Source organism: Anas acuta, chromosome 2 (assembly GCF_963932015.1).
Source record: "Anas acuta chromosome 2, bAnaAcu1.1, whole genome shotgun sequence".
NCBI classification, from domain to species: domain Eukaryota; kingdom Metazoa; phylum Chordata; class Aves; order Anseriformes; family Anatidae; genus Anas; species Anas acuta.
The window spans coordinates 90,154,712-90,170,737 of record NC_088980.1 but is presented as its reverse complement, the minus strand read 5'-3'; the positions used below and the strand labels follow the sequence as shown (position 1 = coordinate 90,170,737).

At 42.3% G+C, this 16,026-nt stretch overlaps 1 protein-coding gene across 5 annotated transcripts in view; it reads left to right on the top strand.

Annotated features, from left to right (window-relative positions):
* Window positions 1-16,026, top strand: part of TMEM245 (transmembrane protein 245) — an 86,098-nt gene that overhangs the window by 47,410 nt on the left and 22,662 nt on the right. For 4 of the 5 annotated variants that reach the window (XM_068671138.1, XM_068671135.1, XM_068671134.1 and 1 more), the window contains one exon: window positions 5,576-5,721. In XM_068671138.1, coding sequence (XP_068527239.1) covers window positions 5,576-5,721 — 146 coding nt within the window. Of the gene's footprint in view, window positions 1-5,575; window positions 5,722-9,889; window positions 15,636-16,026 lie in introns of those variants that run through there. The other variant, XM_068671139.1, reaches the window with a different exon arrangement.

Below are 16,026 nucleotides of genomic sequence, written 5' to 3'. Positions count from 1 at the left end.
GAAGATACTGAGCTGTACCTTGTGGTACCCTACAAAACTGCTGAAATCTTAGGGCATGTCCTCATAAATATATCCTTAAACAAACCAACACTCTCAGAAGATGGAAAAATGTAATAGCTGGAAGATTGCTGAAAGTTTCTGAACATCTTCATCTCGGACAGTGAGCAGCATTAAGGACTCTAGCCTGGGATTTATTCCTGTTTTAATTAAACAAATATCGATCTTGGAAGCATGACTGTAATCCATGTCTTGGTGGATAGTTCAGCATTCAAAAACATTTGCTAGAAAGCAAGGTGTTTTGCCAGTTTAACCTTACTGCCTTCATTGATGCTTGCTCAGGGGAGAGGTTTTGGTAGACAAAGCTGCAAAATTGAAATAATGTTTAACAATATTTCAAGGCAGTTGTGTGGGTTCTCTTCGATATTTAAGAAAGAACAAATAGCAACAAAATTTTATTAAATGACTGCCTTGAACTGAAGGAGATCATTGCCACTGAATTTTCTTGTTCTCTAGTTAGCTTTCTTTCAGTTAGTGATGAAAAGAGAGAGACTGTGTGGGAATATTTCATTCAATTTCTTCCTCAGTACACTACTTCACCCATGATGACATGTTGGTAACAGTATCCAAGAAGTTAGTGTACTTCCAAACAGCAAGTTCAGATGATAATTGCAGATCATCTTAACGCACTCGTTACCTTGACAGAAAATTTAAATTCAGCTGTCTAATGGCTTATACCAGATCCGTTCTATGCAGCTGCTGTGATGCATGGTCCTGCCTTTGTTTGTCATCAGGGTCCTGCTGCTTGCTGCGGCACGGTGAAGTCAACTGGCAGAGCAGAGATAGTTGGGTTTGCCTTGGATTTCTTTTAAAGATTGGATGCCCTAGAGGCTACTGTTCTTCCTCCACTTCTGTTGTAGGTTGAGCGTTTGTCACAGTTTCTTTGAATCTCTCAAATTTATGTGACAAACATGCTCTGTAGATTAAACTTAATTTTATGAGCTCATGAGAAAAGAAAGTAAACACGCACAACAAGCCAGGGCTCAATCCTCTTCATATAGACTAGTCTAATGTGAACTCACTAGTTCATCACTTAACTAATGAGATTTCTAACTCAAAAGTTTCCTACTTCCTTAATTTATAACTCCTAACTCAAATATTCGGCAAGAAGTAGTTCGTGTGCCTTTGAACAGTGCAGTTCCCTAGCCAGCAGTGAGAGTGGTCATCCTGCCTCTACTGTCACACCAGAAAGGATGAAAGCCTTAGCAGTCCAACTGCTGTTGAATCCACTTCAGAAACTTTCTGGATAAGATGATGTATTTATTCCTTCCAGTTTGGAAGTTTGGTTTGTGCCAATTCCATGAGTTAACAGATCCAGAGGAAACTGCCAGACAATATTCAAGGACTGTGTCTGCAGGTGATACTAGGGGCATAGTGACTTTTAGCCCTTCCTGGCCATCATTCCTAGCAGCACATGTCTTTTGTTTTGACATAACTGTGCCTACCTGAAGAGTAAGTAGTTCATGTTGTCAAACCCTGTGTGTGGGTGCTGTAATGTAGTCTTTTTTTTTTGCACTGTACATTTCGTAGGCCTTTCTGTCCAGTCAGAACCAGGGTTTATCATATTTATGAAAGTCTCTCACAAAGATTCTTGCTTAAAAATAAATAAATAAATAAATAAATGGATTCTCTTAAAACACAAGAAGGTGAATTGATGAAACTTCTAATAATAGTGTTCAGTGTGGATTTATTATCAGGACTGACTGAAAGAGAAAGGACTCATATTTAGGATTTTCAGAAAACAGACTGCACAAAATAGAGATTAGTGCAATCCATTAATTGGGGCAATAAATGAATGAAAATGTTAGCTGTTGTGAGAATTCAGCTGATACTGTTTTTCTGGCTTTAAAGTACTTCTTAGCATAACTTAATTGAGCTATTCTGTAGTCCTTGAAGAAGTAATGTAATTGCTTCTTAAATTTTCCAATGTGTTTTTTTTTTTTCCTTCTGCAACAGTATAATACAATAAGCAGAGAAAACCGAAATGTGACTCTAGGATAAAGCACCGTGGCTTTCTCAACTCTTGCAGCGTGCATCATTACTGAATTCTGTTTGGGACTATATCATTATTAGATTTACCTTTTACTCACTTTGCTTTCTTAAAAGCTAGGGAAGAAAAAAAAAATCCAAATGAGGAGAAGATCAGAAGTAACCTTAACAGTTATTATTCTTCCAGGGTCTCAAGGCATACTTTTCTTTTTTTTTTTTTTTTTTTTCTTGGCCTTGTCATAGAATCATGGAATGGTTAGGATTGGAGAGGACCCTAAAGATCATCTGGTTCCAACCCCCCTGCCATGGGCAGGGACACTTCCCACCAGACCAGGTTGCCCAAAGCCCCATCCAGCCTGGCCTTGAGCACCTCCAGGGATGGGGCATCCACAGTTTCTCTGGGCAGCCTGTGCCAGTGCCTCACCATCCTCTGAGTGAAGGATTTCCTCCTAACATCTAACTTAAATCTATGCCTTTTTAGTTGAAAACCATTACTTAAAAAACTATGCTTTAATACATGGAAATAATGGATATGTTATTCAGAGCCTCTATTTTGAAAAATGCATCTTCTGCCAAAGCATTCACTAGGAAGTAATCTGTGTGTGTAGCATATCCCTCCACAATCCAGTAAGGCTATATTCAGATGTTCAACAGATGCTTGAAAATTGATCATTCATTGCAAGAGTGCTGCTTCTATTTTACTTCTGAGTGCAAGTTCCTATCTGCACACGTGCACATGGGCTTATATATAAGCTGGTGTGTGTCTGCTCACTCTGTTAAAGGCTGGAAAGAGAAAATCTCCATTTGGCAGATGGGTATCTACAGTCCTGAAGGGAATACACAGATTTCTGATGCTTTTTTCGTTCATTGGAAAACTGAGCATGAAAGCGTTACAGAAATATTTCCAAAGTCTATGGACCTGACATACAAGAGATGAAACTATGTGCTTCTTGATACATGTGGAAATGCTGAATTGCCATTCTAGCCTAGTGTTTACTCATAGATTTTGCCTTGAATTCAGTCAATTCACCCTCAAATGAGAGTATTTAAAGTTTCAGAGCCTGGGGCTATAGGATAAATTCTAGAGCAAGAAAGTGTAATCTGTCAAGTGTTTAACACTGGAAAGAGTTTATTATTTTATTTTCTGTGACTTCCTCCTCAGAGTCCTCAGCAGGATCTTGAATTTTGCTGGTTAGGAAACAATTCAGGTCATGTCTGAAATCTTAGATATCCTGTCAAAGAGATCTGAAAATTTTCAAGTGTCAGTAGAGAGAGGGAGGGACATCTTTTTGCTGCTGAATGCACCATTGAAGCTATTCTACTCATTAGAAAAATTAGCAAGCTCCTTGAGGTCAAATTGGTAGGTTCTGCGATTGCTGCTTCTTTGCATTTCTATACCTACTGTGCTAAAGAAAATACAGTAATTTCCCAAAATGCAGCTGATCTAAAATTCAGTTGATTTTGTGGTTGCATGCACACTGCCTTAAGAAGAACGGAGTTAGGTTTGTTAATCTTTTCATGGCTTTTAGTCCATGTTAAGACTATTTTATTCTATTGCTCCTCATCCCCGTTGCCACCTCAGCTTCTGCAGTTCAGGTGGGTATGTCTAAGTTGGTGTATCCATCACTCCCTAAGGAAGACAGTTTCTGTTGTGGGCACTGGGGAAGAAAAGCTTTTCCAGTGAGTACAGGTGCTGTGCGTGTTGCCACTTGAACTAATCCCCAGCTCCTGTTCATAGTTGCCTTAAATCAGCACTGTATGCTTCTCATGCCACAGGGAATCAAGCTTCGCCTGATTGCTGCAGTTAATTTCCTCATTCCCTGGCTGCCATACACTTTTCAAAGGGTAACATCTTAAGAAGTTAACTGAAGCTGTCCTAATAAAATAAGATCCAGTGGAGCTTTTTTTTTTTTCACTCTGCTTTTTGTGAGTGTCAGGATGAGAGGATATGGCGTGTCTAGCAGTATGCTTCTTTCTGTGTTGAGAGCTGCACTGCAGGAAGGATCTATAACCAGGTCCCACTGGAAGGAAGAAGGATGGTGCTCACCATCTGGATGCCTTCTTCAGGGTGGCGAGTTTTGTAGCTAAATCAGGGAACATTATAGTAGCTTAGCAGGCGGGCCCTACCAAGGAGAAAACAACCATGTTTGCAGCATTACAAAAGATAGTAAACCTGAGTCAGGTTTTCAGATTTACTTAAAGTTGTAACTTTGAGTTACAGTTTAGCTGATACTGCTGCTGGATTACTTCTCATTAAACCTTTTTCATTTTTTTATGATCTTGAAATTAACAACATGCTGAGCAAATGTGCTGATGCAATGACTTGCTTTAGTTGATACATTGGTTGATCACCCAAGGCCAGAGTTGCACACCTGGGAAGATAGAGGACAGCCCATACCTACACGTGGTATTTTGGAAAGGGGACACTGTGGGTGAACAGTTGAATGTGGCTTCCAAGTTAAAGGCTGTGATGGGGAAAAAATGTAACATTTTACTGGGTAGAAAGGAATTACAGAAAGAGCAATGACAAATAGATGGCTTTGTTGCGACTGGTAACTACGTACTGCATGTTATGCTGTCTGCATTATTTTCTGAACATCTTCAGAAGGAATGCAGGAGAAGGGCATGAGGTGTCTGCAGACCGGATAAGATGCTTGAAAGCAGGAGACTTACGTAGGTCAGACAGACTGATTTATCAAAAGGTGAGGATGTGATTTATTCCATCATACCAGTAGGTTGGAAATAAGGAAGGTGAAAGAATTCTTTTTAATCTTGGGAAGACAGATAAAAGAACTAAGGCTTGCAGATGAAGAAAATACAAGTCATATTTTACCATTGTAATATACAGAATGAATTTTACTTGTTTGAGGTATTCAATTTCAAGCTGGAGACACTTGTGGTGTTTGTTTAGCCAAAGAAATTGCTGAACCCACCATCTAGAGAGTAAGTAAAACACAGTAGACTGCAACATACCCAAAGCTGACACAATCTGATTGTGTGTTTTGGTCTTTAAACTGAAACAACGCAACTGCTGTCACTTCTGCTCAGACTAATTTGCAAACTCATAGTAGGGAATGCAAGCCTAATAAACACTGCAGATGTTCTTTTTGTGGGGTTTTGTTTAATTCATCCAGTATCCAGTTACACAGTGATTCTCCAGACAACTCAGAGTTATTTGGTTTCCTTTGTTTTTAACAAAGGATGTTAATGTTCAGTAATATTCTGATCCGCTAAAAATGCTGGAAGAAGAAAAACAATCTTGATTGTTGATCTAGATCAATATCTGGTTGCTTTAAGGTAACTTTGTGAAGAGGCTAAAAGGAGCTAAGAGGTGGTGCTGTCTAGATAAAACTGTTAAGTCCTTTGTGGAGCCAGGCTGGAAGTTACTCTCCTAGCTCTGTGTCTTCCAAGCTTGGTGAATACTGCTCTGACTTTCCAGTTACGTTCAATGATCTGAAGCATATCTGCATACTGTAGTTCTTGAAACTGTTTATTTCGTTTTGGTTTAAAACTCCACTTTGCTTTGCAGGTGATTTTCCTGACCACACTGTTCTACCTATTAAGTTCCAGTGATGAATACTACAAGCCAGTGAAGTGGGTGATAAGCCTGACGCCTCTGTCTCAGCCAGGTGCCTCCTCAAACATAGTTGGCCAATCTGTGGAGGAAGCAATAAGGTATGTTGCTGATTTCTTGCCCTTTTTGGATTTATTTATTTATTTTTTAATTTGGTATTCAATTACAAATACTAAGCACTTACAACAGCTCATTTTTCAAAAACATGACCTGAAAATCTTAGGATTTTCAAGAGCCTAGCAGTGATGATTTCCCCCCTCCTTGATCATTAAGAGTAATTCGATTGGACTTGCCTAAAAAAATAAAAAGTAGAAGCCTAAGCTGTAGTGAATGCTAGTATTTTACAAAGCAAACTGATCACCCATCACATTCCAAACCCATCAGTGAGCACTGCATCTGCAGCTATAATGGCATTAACAGCTAGTGCAGCTCGGTAGGAGCAGATTCATAGAGCGAAACAGTTGAAACAGAGGACCTGACATCTGTGCTGTACACGTTTTGGAGTTAGTTACTTTGAGCTATTTTTAGTCCTGTCTTTGACTGAGTACCCATTTGCCACTGGAATGTATTAGATATGCTCCTGGAGTGCATTTTCTGGTTCAGTTTCATCAGAGAGAGATCTAGCTCATGGTCTCCCAAGGCTTTTCCACTGTATGGACCAGATTACACCAAAGGGAAGAACTGGGGAGCATTCTCCTTATCCTAGTTGAGATGCTGTGTACCACACCTCTGGAGTGTGTCCACAGTGTTTTGTGCTTAGTTACCCTTCTTCTGTATCATCTCTAAATTGCTGCATGTTATTGAAGGAGGATTTTTTGTGTTTGTGTTTTTAAGTATGCTTCACTGAGATTTGACAAGAAAGCAATTTTGGGGTTGGTACAGTAATATATTTAACTGATCAGAGATGAATGAAGCTGTCAGTTTTCACTTATTAGCACTGTGAAACACTAACATGATGGCAACATAATAAATGGATTTAAGTAACGTATTTAAGTCATAGCTCCATTTTTCAAGAAGTTGATGGACTACGCAACGTCAGCAGTCTTCATTTGGAGTTCTGTATAGCTGGTGTCTCCTACAGTGCCACACACACATACAAAACATGAAGAGAGTTTAAGTAGGTGATATTTTAAGCTACTGCCCAAACTCATTGCCAGATGTTAGCCATTGCTTTTATATGTACCTTACAAGTGAGTGTTGTTTTCTGTTACTGGAATTAAGCTGTGCCTGGGTACATCATGGCAATGAGAAGGTTAGATCGTGCTGTGTAAGATCTTGGCCAACTACCATACTGCTACAGCTGTTTGAAATGAAGGGGCAGTCCAGGTAGAAGGAAACAAATTCAGAATTCTGCCAAAAAGTTCATAGTTCTTCTCTTCAGAGACTGCTGTTAAGTTCTCATTGATTATGTAGTTAATGTATCAGTTCTGTCTCCTGAAAGGTGTTGGCAGATCTATGAACTGAAACTTGGCCATCTCACAAATTGTTCTTTTTACTTTAGCCCTTGGTAGATGGGAACAGTATCAAAAAATAGAAAATGTTTTTTCTGGGCATGGGTACTCTACAGAGGGAATTGTATTAAAGGGAATTAAATTTATGGGCTTGTGACACAGGTAACCTGAGATATTCATCAGAGCTTAGAATGGTGGAAAGAAATAAAATAATACTAGAGAAGCAGCAGGACAAAGAGCACGAAAGTGCTAGTGCACATTAGTAATTGATAATACGATGAGAAAAAGATAGTGTTTGGAGATGTGGGATGTGGAGCTCCTAGTCATAGATTTTAAAAAAGATAAATTGAGGAGGAGCTTAGCCTATGTGTTCATTAAGGTGGACTGAATCAGTCTTTCATATTTGGAGTAGTCTGTTTGGTACCTTATTTGAATTCTGTCATTCTGACATTTTCAAGTTCATCTCTTGCTTAGTTGTACCAAAGGATTTTTCATAATTCTTCTAGATGAACTTGCATTCCTCTCAATACCTAATGTGATCTTCAGTATGTAAATGAAGAGTATAATTATCAATTTTCCCTGTGTTTATGCATGCAGAAGTTAGAATCGTGGAATGGTTTGGGTTGGAAGGGACCTTAAAGACCATCAGGTTCCAACCCCCTGCCATGGGCAGGGACACCTCCCACCAGACCTGGTTGCCCAAAGCCCCATCCAGCCTGGCCTTGAGCACCTCCAGGGATGGGGCATCCACAGCTTCTCTGGGCAGCCTGTGCCAGTGCCTCACCACCCACATAGAAAAGAATTTCTTCCAAATACCTTATCCCTTCTGGTTTAAAACTGTTATCCGTGTCCTGTCACTACATGCCCTTGTAAACTCTCTCCCCAGCTTTCCTGTAGGCTTCCCTTTTAAGTACTAGAAGGCCACACTATAAGGTCTCCTTGGAGCCTTCTCTTCTCCAGGCTGAGCATTCCCAACTATCCAGCCTGTCTCTGTAAGAGAGGTTCTCCAGCTCTCCATTATCATGTTCATGGCCCTCCCTTCAACCTGCTCTAACTGGTCCATGCCCTTCTTATGTTGAGGTCCCCAGAGCTGAACACAGTAGTCCAGATGGAGCCTCACAAGGGTGGAGTAAAGGGGGGAGAATCACCTCCCTTGCCCTGCTAGTCACATTTCCTTTGATGCAGCTCCGGATGCAGTTGGCTTTCTGTTCTACAAGCAGAAGTTGCCAGCTCCTCCACCAGTACCCCCAGATCCTTCTTTGCAGGGCAGGTCTGTTTTATGAACTATCATAAAACAAGGGGAGCAAGGGGCTGCCTTTGCATTACAAGTTAACAAATAATGAAACTTGTGTAGTTGCTTTCATCATTAGGCTTCAACAGCATTATGCAAACGTGAATTTGGTCTCAAAATACGCATGCAATCCAGTTGACCAAAAGTGTAGGCAGATCAGATTATAAATCTTGAAATCACCAGCTGTGTTCCAGCTCCTGTCACTCTCCAGCAGGACATGGCACCCTCACAGAGCACAGAGTGCATTTTACTAGTCCAGTCTGGAGAGCAGGGATACTCGTGGCAAGCCATGTAGTTATGTCTCTGCTTGTTCATCAAATGGCATTAAAATGCTCTTACTTGGTGTTTTTAGTCACTTTCACTGCTCCTTTATTTGAAACATGTTAGTGAGATGCACCAGGAATCATGGATGGAATCGGGAGAGTGTGATCCTTTGTGTCCTTTGCTGTACATCTGCAAGGAGAAGATCAAAGGGTAAAGAAGAGGAGGGCAGTCTGCAAATGCTTTCTGTAGCTTGAGACGTCACTGAACTTGGACATGTTACCTTGCAAGCACCTGATCAAAGACCCTTTTCCATTGCAATTGCTCTCTTCAGAGCTCTGTTGTGTTTTTTTTTTTTTAATCTTCCTCACTATAAGTACCTGTAGATTTCATAAATATTTTCCTAACTCACCTGGGGTCACACTGATTGGACCGAGTAGTGTTTGGATAAGAAGAGCTTTGCTGCCTATTTTGAGCCAAGTAACAAATCTGTTTATGCCACAGTGCCTCAGATGGTAAATTCCCACTTGAGTAGTGGGAGAAAAAAAGATGCAGCTTTTTCAAGAGCTTTTTTTTCTTTTCTTTCTTTTTAAGAGCTTTTCAAGTGTTTTGAAGCTGATGGTAATCCATGAGGTGAAATGCTTTCCCTTCCTCTGATAGGAAATCTGTTTATCTAAGACAGAAGGGAGGCAAAATGCCAGCAACACACATCAGGTATGGGGGGGGGACCAGCAGGGATTTGCCAAGGGGGTGTCATGACAAGGCCTAGTATGAGATGTTGCTTGGTCATCTGCATGGGAGGTGGGAGCGTGTTGAATGTAATTTATGCTGTCTTTAGCAAGGCCAGCGATACATTTCCAGCAGCATCCATTTGGGTGAGGGCTCTACAAGGTGGGACAATCACCTCCTCATGATCAGCAGGACAAGGCTTCACCTGCTCCATCATGGGGCTACCGGTAGGCCCAATGCAAATGGCTGCCTGAAGCAAAGGCCCGAATGGTGAAGGCCACTCTGTGCAGGGCTGTGAGCCTGCCCCTCCAGCATGGAGGAGGCTGGGCAGCTGCAGTTTGAAGAGCCGTGGAAGCACGGTGTTACGGAGAGACTCTTGCAGGTCTCTGGTCCAGGCTCCTGCTGAAAGCAGCCCCGGTCAGATCTGGTTGCTCAGGGCCTTGTTCAGTTTGATTACCCTCAAGGATGGAGACTCTATCTGGGCACCTGTTCTGTGTCTGAGCACCCTCATGGTGACAGTTTTTTCCTTTTATTTAGCTGGATCTCTCCATCCGCCATGCAAGCGTGGGCCTGGTGTCACGCGTCCTTCCACCACAGAGCACCTCTGAGAAGACTCAGGCTTCATTCCCAGTAGGCAGCCGTAGGCAGCAGTCAGGTCCACCCCTGAGCCTCACTTTCTTCACGCTGACCAAAGGAGTTCCCTCAGCTCGCCCTTCTCTCCTGTGTGCCCCAGTCCCTCGCCATCTGGATGGCCCTGTGCCAGGCTCACACCACACTCACCGGTATCTTTCCTCTAATGGAGAGACCAGAAGGGGATGCAGGAGCCCAGATGCAGTCACAAAAGTGCCAAATAAGAGAGGACAGCATTTATACTGTTTTATTTCTGTACTGTTTGTTGCCCAGTCTTTGGAAGAACTGATGAAGTATTGTAAATGGACTTCAACAGTGCACTCCAGCACTTCTTGGCAGACCTGAAATCCTGAATGTTAGGGATTGGAAGGGACCTTGGAAGATCATCTAGTCCAATCCCCCTGCTGGAGCAGGAACACTTAAATCATGTTGCACAGGAATGCGTCTGGGCGGGTTTTGAGTGTCGCCAAAGAGACTCCACAACTGCCCCGGGCAGCCTGTTCCAGTGCTCCATCACCCTCACCATAAAAAAGTTTCCTCTCAAGTATAAACAGAACCTCCTATGTTCCGGTTTGCACCTATTGCCCCTTGTCCTATCATTGGATGTCACTGAGAAGAGCCTGGCTCCGTCCTCCTGACACTCACCTTTTAGATATTTATAAACATTAATAAGATTATCCCTCAGTCTCACCTTCTCCAAGCTAAAGAGACCACCAGCTCCCTCAGCCTTTCCTCATAAGGGAGATGCTCCACTCCCTTTATCAGCCTCATGGCTTGGCACTGGACTCTCTGAAGCAGTTCCCCGTCCTTGAACTGAGGGGCCCAGAATGGGACGCAGTATTCTAGATGTGGTCTCACCAGGGGAGACTAGAGGGAGAGGAGAACCTCTCTCGACCTACAAAGCACACCCCTTCTGATACACCCCAGGATGCCATTGGCCTTCTTGGTCACAAGGACACAGTGCTGGCTCATGGTCATCCCATTGTCCACCAGGACCCCCAGGTCCCTTTCCCCTGTGCCGCCCTCCAGCAGGGCAGTCCCCAACTTATACTGGTGTCTGGGGTTATTCTTGCCCAGATGCTGAAGTCTTCTGCTTCTCCAAAGGAACAGCTAACTGTTTTGATTGATCTGCTACTGTTCTTTCTGCACCATCACAGAAGGTCTGGCTTCATCTTTAAGCACCCATTGGGTAGCCTTCTTGTCTGCAGGCTGAGACCCCCCCACATGAGCCCCACAGTGACCCTCTAAGGGATGACTACTTCTGTTGCCTCTGTGCCACAGCCTGAGGGAAGCCAGCTCCTCTCTTGCTCTCTTCCTTGGTACTCTGCAGGAGAGGTGCTACCTCTTCATGAGGGGCAGGGATGGGAAAGAAGGGCTCACACAACCTTGGCCAACCAACAGAGGATCTGTTGATTGCTGGGAGGTCTTGCACACAAGTCTGCAAGATGTCTGTGGATGGCCTCTCCTGTTTGCTTTTGGGCAGAGAGGTTGTACTGTGGGTATGGAGCTCCTTGGGTGCTCCTGCAGTGCCACTGATGTGACTGCACAGCAGGGAGGCCCTGGTCAGCTGTCTTGGAGGTGGATCTGCCTCCATTGGCTCTTCGGCTCTTCTTCATCTCAAGGTGGATCTACCTCCATTGGCTCTTCTTCACCTCAGGGTGGATCTACCTCCATTGGCTCTTCTTCATCTCAAGGTGGATCTACCTCCATTGGCTCTTCTTCACCTCAGGGTGGATCTACCTCCGTTGGCTCTTCTTCATCTCAAGGTGGATCTACCTCCGTTGGCTCTTCTTCACCTCAGGGTGGATCTACCTCCGTTGGCTCTTCTTCACCTCAGGGTGGATCTACCTCCGTTGGCTCTTCTTCATCTCAAGGTGGATCTACCTCCATTGGCTCTTCTTCACCTCAGAGTGGATCTACCTCCATTGGCTCTTCTTCATCTCAAGGTGGATCTACCTCCATTGGCTCTTCTTCACCTAAGGGTGGATCTACCTTCATGGCCTCTAACCCATCAGTTGCAGAGCTGGACGTTGGTCTTGCGCCACAGATGCTGTTTCTCCTCCACTTCCTCTTCATGGGATATGTATTCCTCCTCTTTGGTTCCAGGAACCGTTCCTCTTCTGTTCCTTCTCTCCTGCAGAGGTGGGCAGCTGCTGTGCGAGGTGCTCATCCTTCCAACCATGCTGTTGCCAGAGGGCCTGGAAACTCAGTGAGTGGTGGGCCCAGCTGCCGTTGTAAGGCCCAGACCAAAAGGTGGGGCAGATGCCACCATGACATCAGGAAGCCCCTGTGATGCTGGGACACAAACATAGCCACGTGTGGCTGTGTTGGCCTCCGGTTCTGGGGGGTCTGCTGGAGGGCCACTGAGGTCCTCAGGGCCTGGAGAGACCGTGGTGGGGAAAAGGGTGGTCTGAGGTGTCCCCTTGCTCTTTTCTCAAGTGGTTTTTGTGGCTTCTTGCTTCCTCATTCAGAGGAAGGGTTCTCCCGTCACAAGCAGCTCCTGAATGGGAGCCTTCGGACAGATTCCCAGGGAGAAGCTCTTGCCCATCTTGGGGCATGCAGAGGAGAGGGAGGGTAAAAGCAAGAACTGCTTGTACTCTTCTCTCAGTATCTACTCAGGGTGGAGCTTCCCAACCTGGGAGTGTAATTCAGTCTTCCAAGGCTTCTGCGGGGACAAAGAGGCAAAGACAAACATGAGGAATGGCATGCTTCTTTTTCAGTCTTTCTCTCTAATGCATATGTGGCCTGGTGTTTATGAGCTGGACATTGCCTTTGCCCCAGGTGTTTGCTTTTGAGGGAGTTGTCCCAGTGCTTACAGGCAAGCCCTGCCAGGCTTCAAGGCATCCTTTAGTAAAGGGATCGACAGGCTGAACTGTAGAACAGACACCGTTTTGCAAACTGTTCATAAATCTGTCTTTCCCATTAGAATAACTTACATGATTAAAATGTTGTTACATCTTCTCACAATAAGCACCTCTGTATGCTTTGGTGCCATATGCTGCCTTCGTTCCTCTTGGTAGGTCGCTTCTTGGGGATGGCAAACTGTGGCCTGCAAGGAAAGGGAGGGTCAATATTTGTATGATGATTCCTTAAAAAACATGGCAAAAAGCCTGGGATGAAGAACGCTACCAAAAACGCACGTGACTGGAGGGTTTTTTGGCTGGTGTGTGAAGTACTCACACTACTCCAAACAGAGCAATCCATTCAAAATACCAAATTCAGCGCTGCAATTCCATGTGCAATCACCTACAAATCAAGAGGGAAATTTAAGAAAATGGTAATACTTCTGAACACTATTAGTCCCTCAATAGCAAAATAACTTCTGTCCTCCAATTGACTTGGTCTTTCGTGCCCAGATATTTGATCTCTCCTTTTTTAACTTCAAAATAATCTCAGGCCTTTCTCACTTGAATTTTCTTGGTGTGACCACACTATTACTACTACTACTACTACTACTTCTTGACAAATGCTCCCTTTGCCCTTCCTGCTATTCTTTCCTCTTTTTTTCTCCCCTGTATATCCTTATTACTTGACCTAGTAGGTATGAGCACAAAAATGTAATGAATTATGAAAGTAGTATTGTACCTCCATTGTGCACAAGAGTCTCCCTTGACTGAGTGTTGTTCAGTTGTCCGTGAATGTAAGACCTGTGTGATTTTCATTGGAAGTATTACTGAAACAAACACGGAAAGCAGTGGAATAAGGAGGGGACCGGCAAGTATGGCAAAAGGGTTATGCCAGAATAAGTTGAGCTGTACAACTCCTTTTGACAGCACTTGCAATCAGGGTTAGGAAGATGATTTACTTTTGAAATGTGAAAACCAGTAAGAGCATTTTACTGGATTTAGATTTTTTTTTAGTTCTCAAAAGTGGTCACTGAAGCGTTTTGAGGGCAAGAGGAAATTGTTATCTGCATGTACCAGATGGTGAGATTTACTTGACTCAAAAGCTTCTGTAAAATCAAGTCAGTTTGTCAGTCACCTACACCCCTGTGTAAGTAGGAAAATCGTGTCCTTAAGACTTCACCCCCTGAAATAAGGAGGTGGTCTTTTTGTCTGGATTTTTTTTTTTTTCTGAATGGATGAAGCAGTAATTCTCCAGTTCACAGGTCTCCTAAGTAGTAGCATGCACACCTTTGCCTGAACCATTTTCCTTTCCCTGAGCAGCATGTCGTTCTCCTCCTGAATGCACCATACCCTTCTTCCCTGAAGCTCCCATTCTGCTTGCTCTGGTGGAGATATTGCACATTACTAAGTTGCATGTTGTCACGGCCTCAGTGCAATTTAGTGTGTGCGATACTTTCACATGAGTGCATGCACACGGGTATGGCTGTGGCTTAAAGTTACTGCAGCTTTCAATTTTGGTGGGGCCTGATTACGTTGTGAGATGGTCTTAAACCCAGATCAGTATTTTGAGTGATGTCTTGAAACGTTTGTTAGTGGAAGTTTGGTTTGTAATGCCAGGAAGATGAGTACTGTTTGTTTTCGATTTGAGAAGGGTTATCATTATTGGCTTCATTTTCTTCATTTGTCATGTACACTTCAAATTTGATTAGATCTTTCATTGGCTATATAAATGTTTCTTAAAATACTGGGAAATATTTTAGTCCCAAAGTAATTATGGCCTGAATTGAAATTTGGCAGAAAGAAATTTGATGTGAAGAGAACCTATAGTACCTGGATGGCCGAAATAGGTTCTTAATGGTTTTTAAGCTTCCATTTATTAACATTTAAAGAGATCTGAAATGAGCTATCATGAAAAATAATACAAATCTTAGCTGTTTTAAGTATCTGGTTTGTTTGCTGTGTCTTCCCAGGCAGTAATGATGGAGAAAATGAAATGGTGATACAATTCCCACAGAAAACAATAATCTTCCAGCATGTTTAAGCTAGTGCTTAGAAAAGCCAAAATGTGTGATCTTGTTTATTTTACTGCAACATTAATAATGTCTTTCAGAGTAATTTTTCAAAGCCACTGTTAACTGATTATGTTTTGACTGAATTTTTGCATGGTTGTGTGTGTTCTTTAGTAACAGGAGTATCTCTTGCAGAAATACGTTTTGTCACAAGAATACATTTAACAGACACTTACTAAAATGTTATAAAGTCTACTTACGGTGTATGTTAAGAGATGGGAATAGAACTAAAACCAATTCTGTCTTGAATAATTTCCTAGCCTAAAATAGGGAATAATATATTTTTAAAAAGTTAATGGAGGAAAGGAAGGCTTCAATTGAGTTACAACAACAACAACAAAAAGTCTAGACTATACTATAGTCTATAAATCCAGAACAGATGCTGTACTGTGCCAGTATGTTTGCAGAACCAGACTGACAGTAATTGTAAACCAATTTTTCCAATTGCTATAGATAACGAATGGTATATGTCTGATGAGAATTTTAGTACTAGTAACCACATGACTCACCCATATCACAATTTTAGATAATCTTAAACATTGTCCTGTATGGAAAAAAAACAATAATTTGTATTTACCTGTATTTCCTTCTATATCCAAAATACTTGTTCTTATTAAATGCAGTTGTCTGTATATTGTTTTACATACACGTGATTTTAAAAAGTTATTCAACAAATTACAGAAAGGAAAAAAGACATTCAAGGAAAAGCAATAAAATAATTTGTTTGTTCCTGCTTAATTGTTACTCTTTTTTTTGCCCAACTATATCTGAAACTATGAAAAATTATTGTATACACGTGCTTTGGGTCAGGCATATCACAAAGTCTGTAGGAATTTTCCAGTTTACTATGCCTAATACACAAGATTATTTAAGTGCATAATCTGATGCTTGGAAAAAAAAAACAAAAACAAAACAGTTCTCAAAACTGAGCAGACTGGTGTATTGTATTTTCAGACACATTCACTGGCCATTGCAGGACTTCCTTGTTTTGTATCAGGCAGTGTCACCTTTCTGACATTTGCTTCTTTAGCTTTCCAGATGGCATATTCTGTATGTCCCAGCTGTATTTATTTTAGTGTACTTGGTAGTTTCTGATTCTGTGACAGTCCAGTTTAAGTCTGAAGGTATC